The 23,072-nt window shown below is 54.4% G+C and overlaps 1 protein-coding gene across 3 annotated transcripts in view; it reads right to left on the bottom strand.

The window, feature by feature from the left end:
* LOC121281698 (rho-related BTB domain-containing protein 2-like) overlaps window positions 1-23,072 on the bottom strand; it is a 443,351-nt gene that overhangs the window by 153,439 nt on the left and 266,840 nt on the right. For all 3 annotated transcript variants that reach the window (XM_041194627.1, XM_041194631.1, XM_041194629.1), the window contains exon 3: window positions 9,973-10,076. In XM_041194627.1, coding sequence (XP_041050561.1) covers window positions 9,973-10,076 — 104 coding nt within the window. The remainder of the gene's footprint in view (window positions 1-9,972; window positions 10,077-23,072) is intronic.

The raw sequence follows: 23,072 nt of genomic DNA, 5'->3' as shown, positions 1-23,072 counted from the left end.
CCCACACCCCCATCCCACACTCCCACACTCCCATCCCACACCCCCATCCCACACCCCCACACTCCCATCCCACACCCCCATCCCACACCCCCATCCCACACCCCCATCCCACACCCCCATCCCACACCCCCACACTCCCATCCCACACTCCCATCCCACACCCCCATCCCACACTCCCATCCCACACCCCCATCCCACACCCCCATCCCACACCCCATCCCACACCCCATCCCACACCCCATCCCACACCCCCATCCCACACTCCCATCCCACACTCCCATCCCACACTCCCATCCCACACTCCCATCCCACACCCATCCCACACCCCCATCCCACACCCCCATCCCACACCCCCATCCCACACCCCCATCCCCACACCCCCACACCCCCATCCCACACCCCCACACCCCCATCCCACACCCCCACACTCCCATCCCACACCCCATCCCACAACCCATCCCACACTCCCACACCCCATCCCACACCCCCATCCCCCACACCCCATCCCACACTCCCATCCCACACTCCCATCCCACACTCCCACACCCCCATCCCCCACACCCCATCCCACACCCCCACACCCCCATCCCCCACACCCCATCCCCCACACCCCATCCCACACTCCCATCCCACACTCCCATCCCACACTCCCATCCCACACTCCCATCCCACACCTCCATCCCACACCCCATCCCCCACACCCCATCCCACACCCCCATCCCACACCCCCATCCCACACCCCCATCCCACACCCCCACACCCCCATCCCACACCCCCATCCCACACCCCATCCCACACCCCCATCCCACACCCCCATCCCACACCCCCACACCCCCATCCCACACTCCCATCCCACACTCCAATCCCACATCCCCATCCCCACACTCCAATCCCACACCCCCATCCCACACCCCCATCCCACACCCCCATCCCACACCCCCATCCCACACCCCCATCCCACACCCCCACCCCACACCCCCACACTCCCATCCCACACTCCCACACCCCCATCCCACACCCCCATCCCACACTCCCATCCCACACCCCCATCCCACACCCCCACCCCACACCCCACACTCCCATCCCACACTCCCACACCCCCATCCCACACCCCCATCCCACACCCCCATCCCACACCCCCATCCCACACCCCCGCACCCTCATCCCACACCCCCATCCCACACCCCCACACCCCCATCCCACACCCCCACACTCCATCCCACACCCCCACCCCACACCCCACACTCCCATCCCACACTCCCACACCCCCATCCCACACCCCCATCCCCACACTCCAATCCCACACCCCATCCCCCACACCCCCACACTCCCATCCCACACCCCCACCCCACACCCCACACTCCCATCCCACACTCCCACACCCCATCCCACACCCCCATCCCACACCCACATCCCACACCCCCATCCCACACCCCCATCCCACACCCCCATCCCACACCCCCGCACCCTCATCCCACACCCCCATCCCACACCCCCGCACCCCCATCCCACACCCCCGCACCCCCATCCCACACCCCCGCACCCCCATCCCACACCCCATCCCACACCCCCATCCCACACCCCCATCCCACACTCCCATCCCACACTCCCACACCCCCATCCCACACCCCCATCCCACACCCCCATCGCACACCCCCGCACCCTCATCCCACACCCCCATCCCACACCCCCGCACCCCCATCCCACACCCCCGCACCCCCATCCCACACCCCCGCACCCCCATCCCACACCCCATCCCACACCCCCATCCCACACCCCCATCCCACACTCCCATCCCACACTCCCACACCCCCATCCCACACCCCCGCACCCCCATCCCACACCCCCGCACCCCCATCCCACACCCCATCCCACACTCCAATCCCACACTCCCATCCCACACTCCAATCCCACACCCCCATCCCACACCCCCATCCCACACCCCCACCCCACACCCCCATCCCACACCCCCACACTCCCATCCCACACACCCACACCCCCATCCCACACTCCAATCCCACACCCCCATCCCACACCCCCATCCCACACCCCCATCCCACACCCCCACCCCACACCCCCACCCCACACCCCCACACTCCCATCCCACACTCCCACACCCCCATCCCACACTCCCATCCCACACTCCCATCCCACACCCCCATCCCACACCCCCACCCCACACCCCACACTCCCATCCCACACTCCCACACCCCCATCCCACACCCCCACACCCCCATCCCACACCCCCATCCCACACCCCCATCCCACACCCCCATCCCACACCCCCATCCCACACCCCCATCCCACACCCCCATCCCACACCCCCGCACCCTCATCCCACACCCCCATCCCACACCCCCACACCCCATCCCACACGCCCATCCCCACACCCCCACCCCACACCCCCATCCCACACTCCCATCCCACACCCCCACACACCCTATCCCACACACCCACACCCCATCCCCACACCCCCACCCCACATCCCCATCCCACACTCCCATCCCACACCCCCATCCCACACCCCCATCCCACACCCCCATCCCACACCCCCATCCCAAACCCCCATCCCAAACCCCCTCCCACACCCACACCCCACACTCCCATCCCACACTCCCATCCCACACCCCATCCCACACCCCCATCCCACACCCCCATCCCACACCCCCACACTCCCATCCCACACTCCCATCCCACACCCCCACACTCCCATCCCACACCCCCACACTCCCATCCCACACCCCCATCCCACACCCCCACACTCCCATCCCACACCCCCATCCCACACCCCCATCCCACACTCCCATCCCACACCCCATCCCACACCCCCATCCCACACCCCCATCCCACACCCCCACACTCCCATCCCACACTCCCATCCCACACCCCCACACTCCCATCCCACACCCCCACACTCCCATCCCACACCCCCATCCCACACCCCCACACTCCCATCCCACACCCCCATCCCACACCCCCATCCCACACTCCCATCCCACACTCCCATCCCACACCCCCATCCCACACCCCCATCCCACACCCCCACACCCCCATCCCACACCCCCACACCCCCATCCCACACCCCCACACCCCCATCCCACACCCCCACACCCCCATCCCACACCCCCATCCCACACCCCCATCCCACACCCCCATCCCACACCCCCATCCCACACCCCCATCCCACACCCCCACACCCCCATCCCACACCCCCATCCCACACCCCCACACCCCCATCCCACACCCCCACACCCCATCCCACACCCCCATCCCACACCCCCACACCCCCATCCCACACCCCCATCCCACACCCCCATCCCACACCCCCATCCCACACCCCCATCCCACACCCCCACCCCCCCATCCCACACCCCCACACCCCCATCCCACACCCCCATCCCACACCCCCGCACCCTCATCCCACACCCCCATCCCACACCCCCATCCCACACCCCCATCCCACACCCACGCACCCCATCCCACACCCCATCCCACACCCCCATCCCACACTCCCATCCCACACCCCCATCCCACACCCCCATCCCACACCCACACCCCATCCCACACCCCCATCCCACACGCCCATCCCACCCCCATCCCACCCCCCCCCACACCCCCATCCCACACCCCCATCCCACCCCCACACACCCCCATCCCACACCCCATCACAACATCCCACACCCCCATCCACACCCCCACCCCCATCCCACACCCCCATCCCACACCCCCATCCCACCCCCATCCCACACCCCCCCACCCCCATCCCACACCCCCATCCCACACCCCATCCCACACCCCCATCCACACCCCCATCCCACACCCCCATCCCACCCCCCCCACACCACCCCCATCCCCACACCCCCATCCACACCCCCATCCCACACCCCCATCCCCACCCCCATACCCCCCCCACACCCCCATCCCACACCCCCATCCACACACCATCCCACACCCCCACACACCCATCCCCACACCCCACACACATCCCAACCCACACTGCCCAACCCCATCCCACACACCCCCACCCCCCCCCACCCCATCCCACACCCCATCCCACACCCCCATCCCACACCCCCATCCCACACCCCCATCCCACACCCCCATCCCACACCCCCCATCCCACACCCCACCCCACACCCCCCATCCCACACCCCCATCCCACACCCCCACACTCCCATCCCACACCCCCATCCCACACCCCCACAGCCCCCATCCCACACCCCACTCCCCACACCACCTCCCACACCCCACACCCCATCCCACACCCCACTCCCCACACCACCCCCCATCCCACACCCCATCCCACACACCCCATCCCACACCCCATCCCACACCCCCATCCCACACCCCCATCCCAAACCCCCATCCCACACCCCCATCCCACACCCCCATCCCACACCCCCACACCCCATCCCACACCCCCACACCCCCATCCCACACTCCCACACCCCCATCCCACACCCCCACACCCCATCCCACACCCCCACACTCCCATCCCACACCCCCACACTCCCATCCCACACCCCCACACTCCCATCCCACACCCCATCCCACACTCCCATCCCACACTCCCATCCCACACCCCCATCCCACACCCCCATCCCACACCCCCATCCCACACCCCCATCCCACACTCCCATCCCACACCCCAATCCCACACCCCCACACCCCCATCCCACAACCCCACACCCCATCCCACACCCCATCCCACACCCCCATCCCACACCCCATCCCACACCCCATCCCACACCCCCACAACCCCATCCCACACCCCCACAACCCCATCCCACACCCCCACAACCCCATCCCACACCCCCACAACCCCATCCCACACCCCCACAACCCCATCCCACACCCCCATCCCACACCCCCACAACCCCATCCCACACCCCCACAACCCCATCCCACACCCCCACAACCCCATCCCACACCCCCACAACCCCATCCCACACCCCCACACCCCCATCCCACACTCCCATCCCACACCCCCCATCCCACACCCCCCATCCCACACTCCCATCCCACACCCCCCATCCCACACCCCCCATCCCACACCCCCCATCCCACACTCCCATCCCACACCCCCACCCCACACCCCCACACCCCCACCCCACACCCCCACACCCCATCCCACACCCCCACACCCCATCCCACACCCCCACACCCCATCCCACACCCCCACACCCCATCCCACAACCCCACACCCCATCCCACACCCCCACACCCCATCCCACAACCCCACCCCACACCCCCACACCCCCATCCCACACCCCCACACCCCCATCCCACACCCCCATCCCACACCCCCACACCCCCATCCCACACCCCCACACCCCATCCCACACCCCCACACCCCATCCCACACGCCCATCCCCACACCCCTATCCCACACCCTGACATCCCCGCCCCACACCCCCACCCCACACCCCCACCCCACACCCCCACCCCACACCCCCACCCCACACTCCCATCCCACACCCCCACACACCCTATCCCACACCCCCACACCCCATCCCCACACCCCCACCCCACACCCCCACCCCACACCCCCATCCCCACACTCCCAACCCACACTCCCAACCCACACCCCCATCCCACACCCCCATCCCACACCCCCATCCCACACCCCATCCCACACCCCATCCCACACCCCCATCCCACACTCCCATCCCACACTCCCATCCCACACCCCCATCCCACACCCCCATCCCACACCCCCACACACCCATCCCACACCCCCATCCCCACACCCCCATCCCCACACCCCCATCCCACACCCCCATCCCCACACCCCCATCCCACACTCCCATCCCACACCCCCATCCCACACCCCCATCCCACACCCCCATCCCCACACCCCCATCCCACACCCCCACACTCCCATCCCACACCCCCATCCCACACCCCCACACCCCCATCCCACACCCCCACACCCCCATCCCATCCCACACCCCCATCCCACACCCCCACACCCCCATCCCACACCCCCATCCCACACCCCCATCCCCACACCCCCACACCCCCATCCCACACCCCCATCCCACACCCCCATCCCACACCCCCACACCCCCATCCCACACCCCCATCCCACACCCCCATCCCACACCCCCACACCCCCATCCCACACCCCCACACCCCATCCCACACCCCCACACCCCCATCCCATCCCACACCCCCATCCCACACCCCCATCCCACACCCCCATCCCAAACCCCCATCCCAAACCCCCTCCCACACCCCCCTCCCACACTCCCATCCCACACTCCCATCCCACATTCCAATCCCACACTCCCATCCCACACCCCCACACCCCCATCCCACACCCCCATCCCACACCCCCATCCCCACACCCCTATCCCACACCCTGACACCCCCATCCCACACCCCCATCCCACACCCCCATCCCACACTCCCATCCCACATTCCAATCCCACACTCCCATCCCACACTCCCATCCCACACCCCCATCCCACACTCCCATCCCACACTCCCATCCCACACCCCCATCCCACACTCCCATCCCACACCCCATCCCACACCCCCATCCCACACCCCCATCCCACACCCCCACACCCCCATCCCACACCCCCATCCCACATTCCAATCCCACATTCCAATCCCACACTCCCATCCCACACCCCTATCCCACACCCCCACACCCCATCCCACATCCCATCCCACACCCCATCCCACATCCCATCCCACACCCCCATCCCACACTCCCATCCCACATTACAATCCCACACTCCCATCCCACACCCCCACACCCCATCCCACACCCCCATCCCCACATCACTATCCCACACCCTGACATCCCCATCCCACCACACCCCCCCCACACCCCCACACCCCCATCCCACACCCCCACACCCTATCCCACACCCCCACACCCCATCCCACATCCCATCCCACACCCCCATCCCACACCCCCACACCCCCATCCCACACCCCCATCCCACACCCCCACACCCCATCCCACATCCCATCCCACACCCCCATCCCCACACCCCCATCCCCACACCCCCATCCCACACCCCCATCCCACACCCCCATCCCCACACCCCCATCCCACACCCCCATCCCACACCCCCATCCCACACCCCCATCCCCATACCCCCATCCCCACACCCCCACATTCCTAGCCCACACCCTGACACCCCCATCCCACACCCTCATCCCCACATCCACATCCCCACGCCCCCATCCCACACCCTCACAACCCCATCCCACACCCCCACCACACACCCTCACCCCACACTCCCATTCCGCACCCCCCCACACCCTATCCCACACCCCCATCCCCACACCCCGATTCCCACACTCCTATCCCACACCTCCACACCCCCATCCCACACCCCCATCCCACACCCTCATTCCCACACCCTCATCCCCACACTCCCATCCCCACACCCCCATCCCACACCCCCATCCCACACCCCCATCCCACACCCCCATCCCACACCCCCATCCCACACCCCCATCCCCACACCCCCATCCCACACCCCCATCCCACACCCCCATCCCCACACCCCCATCCCACACCCCCATCCCACACCCCCATCCCACACCCCCATCCCCACACCCCCATCCCACACCCCCACACTCCCATCCCACACCCCCATCCCACACCCCCATCCCCACACCCCCATCCCACACCCCCATCCCACACCCTCACAACCCCATCCCCAAACCCCCTCCCCACACCCCCATCCCACACCCCCATCCCCACACCCCCATCCCCACACCCCCATCCCACACCCTCACACCCCCATCCCACACCCTCACAACCCCATCCCCAAACCCCCTCCCCACACCCCCATCCCACACTCCCATCCCACACACCCCATCCCACACCCCCATCCCACACCCCCATCCCACACCCCCACCCCACACCACCATCCCCACACCCCCATCCCCACACCCCATCCCACACACTCCCATCCCACACCCCATCCCACACCCCCACCCCACACCCCCATCCCCACACCCCCATCCCCACACCCCCATCCCCACACCCCCATCCCCACACCCCCATCCCACACCCCCATCCCCACACCCCCATCCCACACCCTCACAACCCCATCCCCAAACCCCCTCCCCACACCCCCATCCCACACCCCCATCCCACACCCCCATCCCACACTCCCATCCCACACACCCCCATCCCACACCCCCATCCCCACACCCCCATCCCACACCCCCATCCCACACTCCCATCCCACACCCCCATCCCCACACCCCCATCCCACACTCCCATCCCACACACCCCATCCCACACCCCCATCCCCACACCCCCACACCCCCATCCCACACCCCCATCCCACACCCCCATCCCACACCCCCATCCCACACCCCCACCCCACACCCCCATCCCCACACCCCCATCCCACACCCCCACCCCACACCCCCATCCCACACCCCCACACCCCCATCCCCACACCCCCATCCCACACCACCATCCCCACACCCCCATCCCCACACCCCATCCCACACCCCCACACCCCCATCCCACACCCCCATCCCACACCCCCACACTCCCATCCCACACCCCCATCCCACACCCCCATCCCACACCCCCATCCCACACCCCCACCCCACACCCCCATCCCCACACCCCCATCCCCACACCCCCATCCCCACACCCCCATCCCCACACCCCCATCCCCACACCCCCATCCCCACACCCCCATCCCCACACCCCCATCCCACACCCTCACACCCCCATCCCACACCCTCACAACCCCATCCCACACCCTCATCCCCACACCCCCATCCCCACACCCCCATCCCCACACCCCCATCCCCACACCCCCATCCCCACACCCCCATCCCCAAACCCCCTCCCCACACCCCCATCCCACACTCCCATCCCACACCCCCATCCCACACCCCCATCCCCACACCCCCATCCCCACACCCCCATCCCACACCCCCATCCCCACACCCCCATCCCACACTCCCATCCCACACACCCCATCCCACACCCCCATCCCCACACCCCCACACCCCCATCCCACACCCCCACACCCCCATCCCCACACCCCCATCCCACACTCCCATCCCACACACCCCATCCCACACCCCCATCCCCACACCCCCATCCCACACTCCCATCCCACACACCCCATCCCACACCCCCATCCCCACACCCCCATCCCACACCCCCATCCCACACCCCCATCCCCACACCCCCATCCCCACACTCCCATCCCACACCCCCATCCCACACCCCCATCCCACACTCCCATCCCACACCCCCATCCCACACCCCCATCCCCACACTCCCATCCCACACCCCCACACCCCCATCCCACACCCCCATCCCACACTCCCATCCCACACACCCCATCCCACACCCCCATACACCCATCCCACTCCCACACCCCCATCCCCACATCCCACACCCCATCCCTCACCCCCATCCCACACCCCCATACACCCATCCCACTCCCACACCCCCATCCCCACATCCCACACCCCATCCCTCACCCCCATCCCACACCCCCATACACCCATCCCACTCCCACACCCCCATCCCCACATCCCACACCCCATCCCTCACCCCCATCCCACACCCCCATACACCCATCCCACTCCCACACCCCCACCCCATACCCGCACACCCCATCGCACTCCTCACATCCCCACACCCCCATTCCACACTCCCACATCCCCACCCCGCCACCCCCACCCCCACTCCACACCCCCAAATCTTCCACACCACACCCCCACCAATGACCCCACACCCCAACCAACATCCCACCCCTCCACACTGCCCACCCCACACCCCTCCCGCCCTGTACTATGCACTCCATGCTCTACCTTCTACAACCCCCACCCTCATGCACCCTCCACCCCCAATCCACCCATCCCACCCCATACCCCATTAGCCCATCACACACCCCCACTCCACAACACCAAAGAAGCTTCTCTCAGTAGGTCAGCTCTCCGGTTGCAGGTGCAGTAACCTACCGGCCATATGCAAAGCGACGGTCCTTGTGATGATCCCCAAAAGTATCCCAGAGGCGAAGAGAAACAGGAACTTCATCAACAACATCACGGGATCGTTCCAGAACCTTCCCAACATAAAGATGGAATTAACATGCTTAGCTTGATAGAATTATGGGATTTGGTGGTGATCGAATTAGTAATTAGTAAATACAAGAGTTATTATGTGCATTAGACAGTGCCCACTAAGAGTCAGGGTGAACGTAATGTCTTGAGTTTATAGCCTGGATCAGATAGTCCTGCACAGACTTGTGCAGACGGACATTTTAGACCTGGCCCAGAAATAGTAACGGTGTCCACGAGCCCCATTCCCCAATTAGCCAACATCAACACAGAACTCGGGGTCCCAGAACCCCATTGCACTAATTATTAAAGGATAAGGGGGGTGAAGCCAATCGTCTCAGCTCCAGGACATCACTGCAGGAGTTCCTCAGGGTAGTGTCCTCGGCCCAACCATCTTCAGCTGCTTCATCAATGACCTTCCTTCCATCATAAGGTCAGAAGTGGGGATGTTCACTGATGATTGCAGGCTGGCAGAGCCACGGTGATAGATGATTTGATAGTTAGGGGAATAGATGGCTGCTTCTGTGGCGCATGATGTGATTTGCCTCCCTGGTACCATGGTCAAGGATCTTACTGAGCAGCTGCAGAGCTCCCTGAGGAGGGAGGGTGAACAGCCAGCAGTCGTGGTCCACAATAGGCTGAAAGAGGGGTGTGGTCCTGAAAGTAAAATTTAGGGAGCTAGGTAGGGAATTAACAAGCAGGACCTCAAAAGTAGTCATCTCTGGATTAGGCCTAGTGGCACACACTTGAGAGCATAGAAATAGGAGGTTAGAGCAGGTGAATGCCTAGCTGCAGAGAGAGCATTAGATTCCTATTACAGAAACATGTCTTAGCGTGGGACAGGATTGGCCACTCAACATTCCTGGTTCTGGGTATTCAGAGGAGATAGAGAGGGGATTAAAAAGGAAGAGGGGGTTAAATATTTTGGTTAGAGAAGATATTACAGTTGTGAGGAGGGATGATATGTTAGAAGAATCATCAATTGAGGCCATATGGATTGAGCTTAGGAACAAAAAAGGGGGAGTCACACTAATGGGTATGTACTATAGATCCCCAGTCACAGGGAGATTAAAGAGCAAAGATGGAGACAAATCTCTGAAATGCAAGAAGAGTAGGGCAGTAATAGTAGGGGATTTTAACTACCCTGATATTAACTGGGATAGTTTTAGCGTGAAAGGAGTGGAGGGAACAGAATTTTTGAGATGCATTCAGGAGAACATATTTGGCCAGAATGAAACAAACCCAACAAGAAAGGGCACGGTTCTGGGCTTAGTTTTAGGAAATGAAGCTGGGCAGGTGGAAGGAGTGACAGTGAGGGAGCATTTTGGTAACAATGATCATAATTCAGTTAGTTTTAACATAGTTATGAGAAAGGACAAACATAAAACAGGAGGTAAAGTACTAAATTGGGGCAAGGCCAATTTTACTAAACTGAGGAATGATTTAGCAAAAGCAAAACAGCTACTTGAAAGTAAATCAGTGTCACAGCCGTGGGAGGTATTCGAACGAGAGATTCAAAGGGTTCAGAGTAAAGATGTCCCCATAATGAAAAAGGGTGGGGCAGCGAAATCTAGAGCCAGGGAGGAAATAGCTGAGGTTCGGACCATCACTTTCCAATCCTCAATGGATACAGGTGAGGTGCTGGGGGATTGGAGGTCTGATAATGTTGTACCTTTGTTTAAAAAGGGAGTGAACGACAGACTGAATAATTACAGGCCAGTCAGTCTGACCTTGGTAGTGGGAAAATTATCAGAATCAATCCTGAGAGACAGGATAAACTGTCACTTAGAAAGGTACAGATTAATCAAGGGCAGTCAGCATGGATTTGTTAAGAGAAAGTCGAGTCGATCTACGTGGATTTTACCAAGGTTTTTGACAGGGCAGACTGGTTAAAAAAATAAAAGTCTATGGGATCCAGGGGAATGTAACAAGCTGGATACTAAATTGGCTCAGTGGCAGGAAACACAGGGTAATTGTTGACGGGTGTTTTTGTGACTGGAAGGCTGTTTCCAGTGGGATTCCGCAGGGCTTAGTATTAGGTCCCCACTGTTTGTGTTTATATTAATGATTTGGATGTAAATGTAGGGGGAATGATCAAAAAGTTTACAGATGACACAATAATTGGCCGTGCGGTAGATAGTGAGGAGGATTGCTGTAGACTGCAGGAAGATATCAATGGACTGGTCAGGTGGGCAGAGAAGTGGCAAATGGAGTTCAACCTAGAGAGGTGTGAGGTGATGAATTTAGGCAAAGGATTGCACAATAAATGTGGAAATACTAAGAGGTTTGGAGGGAATGAGAGACCTTGGAGTGAATGTCCACAGATCCCTGAAGGTAGCAGGACAGGGATTGATAAGGCAGTTTTGAATTAGCCAGAACATAAGAGCAGGGAGTTTATGCAGGAACTATATAAACCATTAGTTAAGCCACAACTTGAGTACTTGTGCAGTTTTGGTCACGTTATTGTCGTGAGTGTTATAATGATATGAAGGCATCAATCACTCAAATGGGATTGTGCACACTCGTTATGAACAGATATACACAGACAGAAAGCTTGAGGGTATCAGAGCTGCAGAGCTGTGTGTGCTGTGTTCTGCTCAAAGGCCAAAGTGAAACTGAGACAAGATCACATGACACACTTCCTTTCTAATGATGGCATGCTGCTATTCCTTAAAGGCATATTACAACATCCACCCCCGTTTTTTTAAAGATACATTCCAAAGAAGTATAACTATTTACACTACACGTTCATATTTAGTTACATAAGTACATAAGTATACAACTGACAAATCTATGAGTCTCTAAAAAGCAGAGGTAATTTGCTGATATGTCCAGATCTTGTAATGATAACCTTATCTGGAGCTTTCTTTGATGGTTCACAGTGATCTGTGTGGTTGTCATTTTTGGATGTTGTTCCTGGTTGTGTTTGAGACTAGCCCTTGATACAAGAGGACTGCATGGTGAATGAGGATCTGGAATGGATCTGATTTGTCCACCTGTTCTGTCTCACTGTTATGCCTTTATGTGTGATGATATCATAGGGCCTTGGTTCTGAACAAAGCCCTGTCACATTGGCTGGTTGCCACGTATCTTCTGTGGGATCCTGGATGTGAACTTGTTGTCCCAGCTGTAAACTTGATAAATTCTGTACCTATATTTTTATTGTGCACATTGGTCATCTTCTCTTGCAGTCTTAAAAGTTGCGCTCTTGTTTCTGACAGAAGAGCAGGTAAGAATAGGTAAGATTGGTATACACTGGCCTATCAAAAATGAGTTCTGACAATCACGGAACACGTGCACTTAAAGGTGTTACTCTGGTGTGCAACTTCCTTGGTCTGTCAACATTTGAGAATTAGGGATTTCACGGTGCAAATCATTTGTTCAGCTAGGCCATTAAATCGAGAGTAATGAGAAGAAATAATGTGATCAGTATTCAACTTCACACATATCCTTAAATGGCAAATATTTAATTATTTTACAGGATGTGGACCTAGCTGGCTAAGCCAGCATTTTTATTGCCCATCCCCAATTCACAGAATCACAGAATCTTTACAGAGCAGAAGGAGGTCGGCACATCGGGTCTGCACTGGCTCTCTGAAAGATCATTCTACCACGTCCCACTCCCCTACCTTATCCCTGTAACCTTGCACATTCTTTCTTTTCAGGTAACAATCCAACTCCCTTTTGAATACCTCGATCGAACCTGCCTCCACCACATTCTCAGGAAGTTTGTTCTAGGCTCTGGGTGAAAAGATTTCCTCACTTCACATTTACTCCTCTTGCCAATTATTTTGAATCTTGGCCCTCTAGTTCCTGATGTTCTCTTGAGTGGAATAGTTTCTCACTATTTACCCTGTCCGTACCCCTCAGGATCTTGAATACCTCAATTCAAGTCTCCTCTCAGCCTTCTTTTCTCCAAGGAAAACAGACCCAACCTCTCCAATATATCCTCATAACTACAGTTCTTCATCCCGGAATCAGTCTTGTGAATCTTCTCTGTACTCTCTCCAAAACCTTCACATCCTTCCTCAAGCATGGTACCCAGAACTGGACGCAGTACTCCAAATGAGGCTTAACTAGCGTCTTATACAAGTTCAACATGACCTCCTTACTCTTGTACTCAATGTCCCTATTATTAAAGCCTAAGATACTATAGCCCTGCCATCTTCAATGACCTATGTATGTATACACCAAGCTCCCTCTGTTCCTGCACCTCCTTTAGAGACTCTCCCTTTATTTTATATTATCTCACCGCACCCTGCCAAAACGAATCACCTCACACTTCTCTGCATTGAACTTCATCTGCCACCAACATACTTTTGAAGTTCAAGACTATCCTTATAACAGTTGACAACATTTCAATCTTCCATTTCCAACAATATATATCAGGAAAGACAAGGGCCGCAAATCTGACACCTGAGGAACTCCACTACAAACCTTCCTCCAATCTGAGCTGGTTATTGCTAAGCAAGTGCTTCTAGATAGCACTGTTGTTGACTCCTTCCATTACTTTACTGATGATGGAGAGTAGACTGATGGGATGGTAATTGGCCAGGTTGTATTTGTCCTGCTTTTTGCGTACAGGACGTACCTGGGCAATTTTCCACACAGCCGGGGAGATGCTAGTGCTGTAGCTTGGCTAGCCTTTGCAGTATCCAGTGCCTTCAGCTGTTTCTTGATATCACGTGGAGTGAATCGAATTGGCTGAAGACTGGCATCTGTGATGCTGGGGACCTCCAGAGGAGGCTGAGATGGATCGTCCACTCGGCACTTCTGGCTGAAGATTGTTGCGAATGCTTCAGCTTTATCTTTTGCACTGATGTGCTGGGCTCCCCCATCATCTTTACAGGGTCAACAGGGCTGAAATTGCTGTTGTCATTTCCGGTGCCTAGATCAATGGCCCATATGGGCCAGACCAGGTAAAGACGGGAGATTTCCTTCCCTAAAGAACATTAATGAACCAGGTGGATTTTTACAACAATCGACAATGATTTCGTGGTCATCATCAGACTTTTAATTCCAGATTATTATTGGATTTGAACCCAGGTCCCCAGATCATTACCCTGGGTCTCTGGAATACCAGTCCAATGGGAATACCACTACACCATCGCCTCTCCCTGATTATCCCTGCTCTAGATTGCTCTATCTCCTTTTCCATGTCCAACCTAAACTTTATGATAGAATGGTCACTGTCCCTTAGAGGCTCTCCCACTGATATTTGATCCACTGGGGCCAATACATTCCCCAGAACCAGGTCCAATGAACCTACCCTCTTGATGGACTAGAAACATATCGCAGTAGAAAATTATCTTGAACACATTTCAGAAACTCTCGCTCCTTTTGTCACTTTGCACTATTCCTATCCCAGTCTATATTTGGATAATTGAAGTCCCCCATTATTATTACTCTATAACTCTTGCACCTGTCCATAATTCATTTGCAAATTTGTTTTTCTACATCCTTTTCACTAGTTGGTGGTCTCTATACTACTTTTTGTTTCTTCCTGGGATGGGGCACGATTGACTAGGACAGCATTTGTTGTCAATCCCTAGTTGCCCTTGAGAACTGAATGGCTTGCTCGGCCATTTCTGAAGACAGTTAAGAGTCTATCACATTGCTGTGGGTCTGGAGTCACATGTAGGCCAGACCAGGTAAGGACGGCAGATTTCCTTCCCTAAAGGACATTAGTGAACCAGGTGGGTTTTTACAAGAATCGACAATGGTTTCATGGTCACTGTAGTTTTGCGCAAGGAAAATTGTATCTAACCAACTTATTGGAGTTCTTTGACGAAGTAACATACGCTGTGAATAAAGGGGAACAGGTAGATGTACTGTACTTAGATTTCCAGGAGGCAATTGTTAAAATGCCACATCAAATGTTATTGCAGCAAATAAACGCTCATGGTGTAGGGGGTAACATACTGGCATGGATAAAAGATTAGCTGGCTAAAAATCTTCTTCACACAATGAGTGGTTTGGGTCTGGAATTCACTGCCTGGACGTGTGGTGGAGGCACGTTCAATCGAGGCATTCAAGAAGGCATTGGATGATTATTTGAATAGAAACAACGTGCAGGGTTACGGAGAAAAGGCAGGGCAATGGCACAAGTCATAATGCTCATTTGCAGAGCTGGTGCAGACACGATGGGCTGAATGGCCTCCTTCTGTGCCAATAAAATTCTGTGATTCTGTGAACAGGAAGCAGAGGGTAGTGAAGGGGAGGTGAAAGGGTTAAAAACCAAATACAATGGACAAAGAGGTAGCTTTTGATAAACCACAAGTCATAGTCTGGACCAGATAAGAGGCAAGATCTGTGTGTATACATTGAACAGGAGTGGATAATATAATCATGTACGAGTGTCTCGAAGATAATAGCATAGAACTAATGAACTAATTGTGTGTGTAAATGGTTGTCCTGTAACAAGGTTAAAACATGTTCACATCGAAGATAATAGGATAGGCCAAACTAATTATGGGCGTAAATGATTGGGGCTTGTAACGAGGTTAAAACATGTAGACATTGATCATTGGTGCATGCAAACAGAGTAAGATAATGGAAAAGAATAACTGCAAGGAAATGTAACCATTCGGGGAGCTTGTACCCATCTTGTATGGATACAATCTCCCCTGCATATGTCTGAATAAAACCGGTGAAAGAAGCTCGAGTCTCGTGTGGTAGCTGCGGGATCATAGGGTGCTTGAACTCCCTTTCTGTTGGCATAAATAGGTCTTTTTCAGGTTGCTAGGATGTAGTGAGTGATGTGCCGCAGGATTCAGTGCTGGGACCTCAACTGTCTACAATTTATATAAATGACTTGGATGAAGGGGTTGAAGCGATTTGCTGAAGACACAAAAAGATAGGCAGGAAAGTAAGTTGTGAAGAGGACAAAGGAGTGGAGGCTACAAACAGATATAGATGGGTTAAGTGAGCGGGCAAAGATCTGGCAGATGGAGTTTAACGTGGGAAAATGTGAAATTGTCCATTTTGGCAGGAAGAATGGTGGGAGATCACAGAGCTCTGAGATTCAGAGGGATCTGGGTGTCCTACTGCATGAATCACAAAAGGTTAGTTTGCAGGTACAGCAGGTAATTAGGAAAGTGAATAGAATATTATCATTTATTGTGAGGAGAATTGAATATAAAAGTATTCAAAAGTAGGGAGGTTATGCTTCAGTTGTAAAGGGCATTGGTGAGACCACATCTGGAGTATTGTGTACAGTACTGGTCACCTTATTTAAGGAAGGATGTAAATGCATTGGAAGCAGTTCAGAGAAGGTTTCCCAGACCTTCTGGAATGGGTGGTTGTTTTATGAGGAAAGGTTGAACAGGCTGGGCCTGTATCTATTGGAGTTCAGCGGATTGAGAGGCGATTTGATTGAAACATATAAGATCCTGAGGGGACTGGACAGGGTGGATGTGGAGAGAATGTTTCCTCTTGTGGGAGAATCTAGAACTAGGGGTCACTGGTTAAAAATAAGGGGTCACTCATTTAAAACGGAGATGAGGAGAAATTTTTTCTCTCAGAGGGTGGTGACTCTTTGGAACTCTCTTCCTGAAAAGGTGGTGGAAGCAGAGCCTGAATATTTTTAAGGCAGAGGTGGATAGAACCTTGGTAAATAAGGGGATGATAGGTTATTGGCGGTAGATGGGATGCAGATTTGAGGATAGTATAAGATTAGCCATGATCTTACTAAGTGGAGGAGCAGGCTCGAGGGACCGAATGGCCTACTCCTGCTCCTTGTTCATATTAGACTTTTAATTCCAAATATACTACAGCAATCAATCCTGTTTACACCTTTTTAATTCCTTACCTCTAGCCAGAGAGATTCTGTCCTTGATCCCTCTGGAACATTCTCTCTCTCCAGTACTGTAATGCCATCTTTAATCAATATTGCCACTCCCCCAGCTTTTTTTCCTTTACTGTCTCTCCTAAACACATTGTACCCAGGATTATTTAATGCCCAATCCTGCTCTTCTTTGAGCCAGGTCTCTCTTATAGCAATATCATGATTCCATTTGTCAAGCTGTGCCTGCAGTCCACCAATCTTATTAACCACACTCCGTGCATTCATATACACGCACATTAACCCTGACTCAGGCTTTTATACTGTCCCCCTTATTCTGACCCCATTGAATGACTTACTGTTGCCCACTTTAATTCTATCAAAATCTCCAGGTATTGTGTCTACCTTAATACTACTCTCTGATATATCCCGGTCATCAGTTGATACTTCAGTACTTCCCACTGCCAGTTTTTCTCCTCTGCACTCTGCATTTCCCCTCAGGTTCCCATCCCCCAGCCAATCCAGTTTAAACCAAAGAACCATAGAAAAGTTCCAACACAGAAGGAGGCCATTTGGCCCATCTTGTCCATGCCAGCCCGAGGATACCCAGATGCCCTTTCTAATCCCACCTTCCTGCATCCGGCCCATAGTCCTGCAGCTTACAGCACTTTAGGTGCAGATCCAGGTACTTTTTAAAAGAGTTTAAAGTTTCTGCCTCGACCACCAACTTGGGCAGCGAATTCCAGACACCCACTACCCTCTGCGTAAAAAAGTTCTTCCTCATGTCCCCCCTACACCTTCTGCCACTTATCTTGAATCTGTGTCTCCTGGTTCTAGAATTCTCCACCAGGGGAAACAATTTTATCCTGTCCACTCTATCTATTCCCCTCATAATTTTGAGCACCTCAATCAAGTCACCTCTCAGCCCTCTTTGTTCTAAGGAAAATAACCCCAACCTATCCAACCTCTCCTTGTAGCTACACTTTTCTAACCCTGGCAATATTCTTGTAAACCTCCTCTGCACTCTCCCCAATAGCACCAGCAAACTTCCCCATGAGGACATTAGTCCCAGCCCTTTTAAGGTGTAACCTGTCCTTCTTGTACAGGTCCCACCTGCTCCAGAACCAGTCACAAAGCCCTCCCTCCAACTCCATTTCTCCAGCCATGTGTTGAACTGCTCAATCTTCCTATTCTTATGTTCACTGTCACGTGGCACTGGGTGTAATCCTGAGATTACTGCTCTTGAGGTCCTGCTTTTCAGTTCCCTCCCTAACTCCCTAAAATCTGCTTTCAGGGCCTCTTTTCCTCCTTATGTCATTGGTCCCAATGTGGGCCACAACCTCTGGCTGTTCACTCTCCCCCAAAAGAATATCCTGCAGACACTCTGTGACATCCTTGACCCTGGTACCAGGGAAGCAACATACCATCCTGGAGTCATGTCTGCAGCCACAGAAATGCCTGTCTGCTCCCCTAACTGTGGAATCCCCTATCCCTACAACACTCTTCCTCCTCCCCCCCTGTGCAGCTGAGTCACCCATGGGGACTTGAACTTGGCCTTGTTACCATCCTGAGGAATCGTCTCGCTCACCAGTATCCAAAATGGAAAATCAGTTTGAGAGTGAGATAGCCCCAGGCGATTCCTGCACTACCTGCCTGTTTATCTTAGATACTCTGGAGGTCACCCATTCCCTCTCTGCCTGTGTATTTCTTAGTTGCGGTGTGACCACCTCTCTAAATGTGCTGTCCACATAATCCGCCACTAGAGTTCCACAACCCAGAGCTCAAGTTTCTGCAGCTGCTGACACTCCCTGCAGACGTAGTCATCAAGGGCACTTTGTGCCTGCACAACTTCCCACAGCCCGCATGATGCACATTTCACAAGACCAAGCTGCACTGACATTCCTTAAACTTCATATAAAGTGTTTACTACAGTATGGTAGAATATAATAACTCACCTGTCACTCAAAAATCGTCTCCCCTGCGCTAAGTCTGGAAAGGTCTATACTTACCAACCAATCAACTTATGGGACTCCTGTGATGTTGCTTTTAGTTTTTATCTTTAAACTCCTGGCTCTCTCTCTCTCTGCTTTATCAGCTCCTCTGCTACAGCGAAAGAAGCTGATTGAATGTCAAAGTAAAAACTGGCTACTGGAGGCTGAGGAAAGGTCAAAAAAGAAAGAAACGTCACCTCCCCCTCTTCCCCAAACTCCCTCACTCATCAAACTCAAACTTAAGCACTCTAATGCACCCAAAGCAGCACTCCAGCACAGACAAAGGCAGCACTGAAGAAGGCCTGCTTTTATGCTCCCTAATTCAAGCTTCTAAAACCCAGTTTCAGCCAGTTACCTAATTTACTAGCTGCAACTGCAAGCAGAGCCTGCATGAGCCCTGATTTAAAGCTGGACGAAAACTCACCTTCTCCAGCCAAAGGTTAGCTCTTAGCTATTTGCTAAATTAAACAAAAGACTAGGCTTTAGATAGAAATTAACCCTTAAATTAAATTAAACTGTAAAGTAGCCCCTGAAACTCTCTCACGCACCAAACTACCACTTAGGCACTACTGTGCACGCGTAGCAGCAGTCCCTGTGCCTTGGACTACAGGAAGATATAGACGGGGATGGTCAAATGGGCAGATAAGTGGCAGATGGAATTTAACCCTGAAAAGAGTCAGGTGATACACTTTGGAAGGAGTAATTTGACAAGGAAGTATTCAATTAATGGCATGGCACTAGGAAGTTCTGAGGAACAAAGGGACCTTGGTGTGTGTGTGTCCATAGATTTCTGAAGGCAAAGGGGCATGTTAGTGGGATGGTGAAAAAGGCATATGGGACACTTGTCTTTATCCATTGAGGCATGGATTACAAAAGTAGAGAGGTCATGTTGGAGTTGTATAGAACCTTGGTGAGGCCACAGCTGGAGTACTGTTTGCAGTTCTGGTAACCACATTATAGGAAGGATATGATTGCACTGGAGGGGGTGCAGAGGAGATTCACCAGGATGTTGCCTGGGATGAAACATTTAAGTTATGAAGAGAGGCTGGATAGACTTGGGTTGTTTTTGTTGGAGCAGAGAAGACTGAGGGGCGACCTGATCGAGGTGTACAAGATTATGAGGAGCATGGACAGGGTGGATAGGGAGCAGCTGTTCCCCTTAGTTGAAGGGTCAATAACAAGGTGAGGGGCAGGAGGTTTAGGGGGGATGTGAGGAAAAACCTTTTAACCCAGGGGGTGGTGACGGTCTGGAATGCATTGCCTGGGAGGGTAGTGGAGGTGGGTTGTCTCACATCCTTTAAAAAGTACCCGGATGAGCACTTGGCACATCATAACATTCAAGGCTATGGGCCAAGTGATGGTAAATGGGATTAGGTAGGTAGGTCAGGTGTTTCTCATATGTTGATACAGACTCAATGGGCCGAAGGGCATCTTCTGCTCTGTGATTCTGTGAGTGACTTAGAGGGGAACTTCCAAGCAGTGGTGTTCCCATCTATCTGCTGCTCTTGTCCTCCTAGATGGTAATGGTCGGGGGTTTGGAAAGTGCTGTCAAAGGAGCCTTGGCGAATCCCTGCAATGCATCTTGTAGATGGTACACACTGCTGCTTCAGCCTTATCTTTTGTACTGATGTGTTGGGCTCCTTCATCATTGTGGATGGGGATATTTGTAAAGCCTCCTCCTCCAGTGAGTTTAATTGTCCACCACCATTCACAAGGCAAGTAATCCTGTGTCATAGCTTCACCAGGTTGACACCTCATTCTTAGGTATGCCTGGTGCTGCTCCTGGCATGCCCTCCTGCACTCTTCATTGAGCCAGGGTTGATCCTCTGGCTTGGTGGTAGTGGTAGAGTGGGGGATATGCTGGGCCATGAGGTTACAGATTGTGTTCAAGTACAATTCTGCTGCTGCTGATGGCCCACAGCGCCTCATGGATGCCCAGTCTTGTGTTGCGGACTGTTATCCGTAATGATCTCTTTGGGCATATCAAATAAACTGAAAATAGCATTTAGAGCTTGTGCAAGAGTTGTGCTCGACACTTTGTGCAATTATCAAATAATGGGGTACTTGGCAAAGTCATTGACGCTAACAATGAAATCAGTGCCTTGGACATGAAAGTGGTCGGGTTGCAATTTGGGAACAAGGACAGGTAGGAACTTCATGAGGAATCATTGGCTCTTTGTACTGGCTTGGCACATGCTCTTGACGTGCCTTGAACTTCTTGACGATGACTTCAATGTCATTGTTCATACCCGGCCAATAGACTGTCTCTCTTGTGAGTCTCCTCATCTGATCCTTGACCATGTGTGAGTGATGATGTGTTGAAGAATATCAGGTCACAAAGATTCCAGTGTGATGACATGCCTGCCTTTAAAAATGACTCGCCGGGAGATGCCTAGCTCATCCTGGTAAGGCCAAAATGGTCTCATGTGTTCATGGACACGCTGGATTGAATCAGGCCACCCTTCACTGATGGTTTTCCACAGTTCTGATAGTGTGGAATCTTTCGTAATTGCTTCTTGTGGCTGCTGGTATTTGTGCTGATACACCAGGTCAAATGATGGATTTGCATTCTCCTGCAAGTGTAATGTTGTAGCTCCCTGGAAAATGCCAATTTTATTGAAATATTCTGGATATTTCGATGTCAGGTCATGAACTGGGGTTTGATCTGCTGTATGAGGCCTGATTCCATGGATTGTGAACCAAGGGATTAGTGAGAAAGAGGAACTGAAAGAAATTTGCATTATTAAAAAAGTAGTATTGGAGAAATTAATGGAAAAATCCATGGATTGTCACTAGTGTGAGGTTACAGCATGCTGGTAGACCTGTGATCATTGGATCTTCAGTCTCCATGATATAGAATATCTGAGACACCCAGGAGGGTTGTCTGTACTTGCAGTCCAGGACTGGATCCTGCAAATGGAATTTGTGAACCATTGTACTCTGAAAGTTGTGCAGTAGTAGGTTTTGTCATGACCTTCCTCGTCTGTGGATACATGTCTTGTCGGATCTGCAGAGGTAGGATGTTGGCACTTCCCCTGGTCAATCTTGGCCAATAATGAATAGTTAACAATTTCCTTAGGGAGATAATCTTAATCTTAGCAAACACTGTGAAGTGTGACAGTGCCTATGTTTTCCACAAGATTGAAGGTGTGAAACCTGTTCACCGCTCTTCATCTCAACATGCACATCATCATCATGTTTGGTTTGTCAATCATCTCATGTATATG

Source organism: Carcharodon carcharias, chromosome 1, assembly GCF_017639515.1.
Source record: "Carcharodon carcharias isolate sCarCar2 chromosome 1, sCarCar2.pri, whole genome shotgun sequence".
Classification (NCBI taxonomy): Eukaryota; Metazoa; Chordata; class Chondrichthyes; order Lamniformes; family Lamnidae; genus Carcharodon; species Carcharodon carcharias.
Note: the sequence above shows the minus strand (reverse complement) of the source record. Positions and strands in the feature narration are given on the sequence as shown.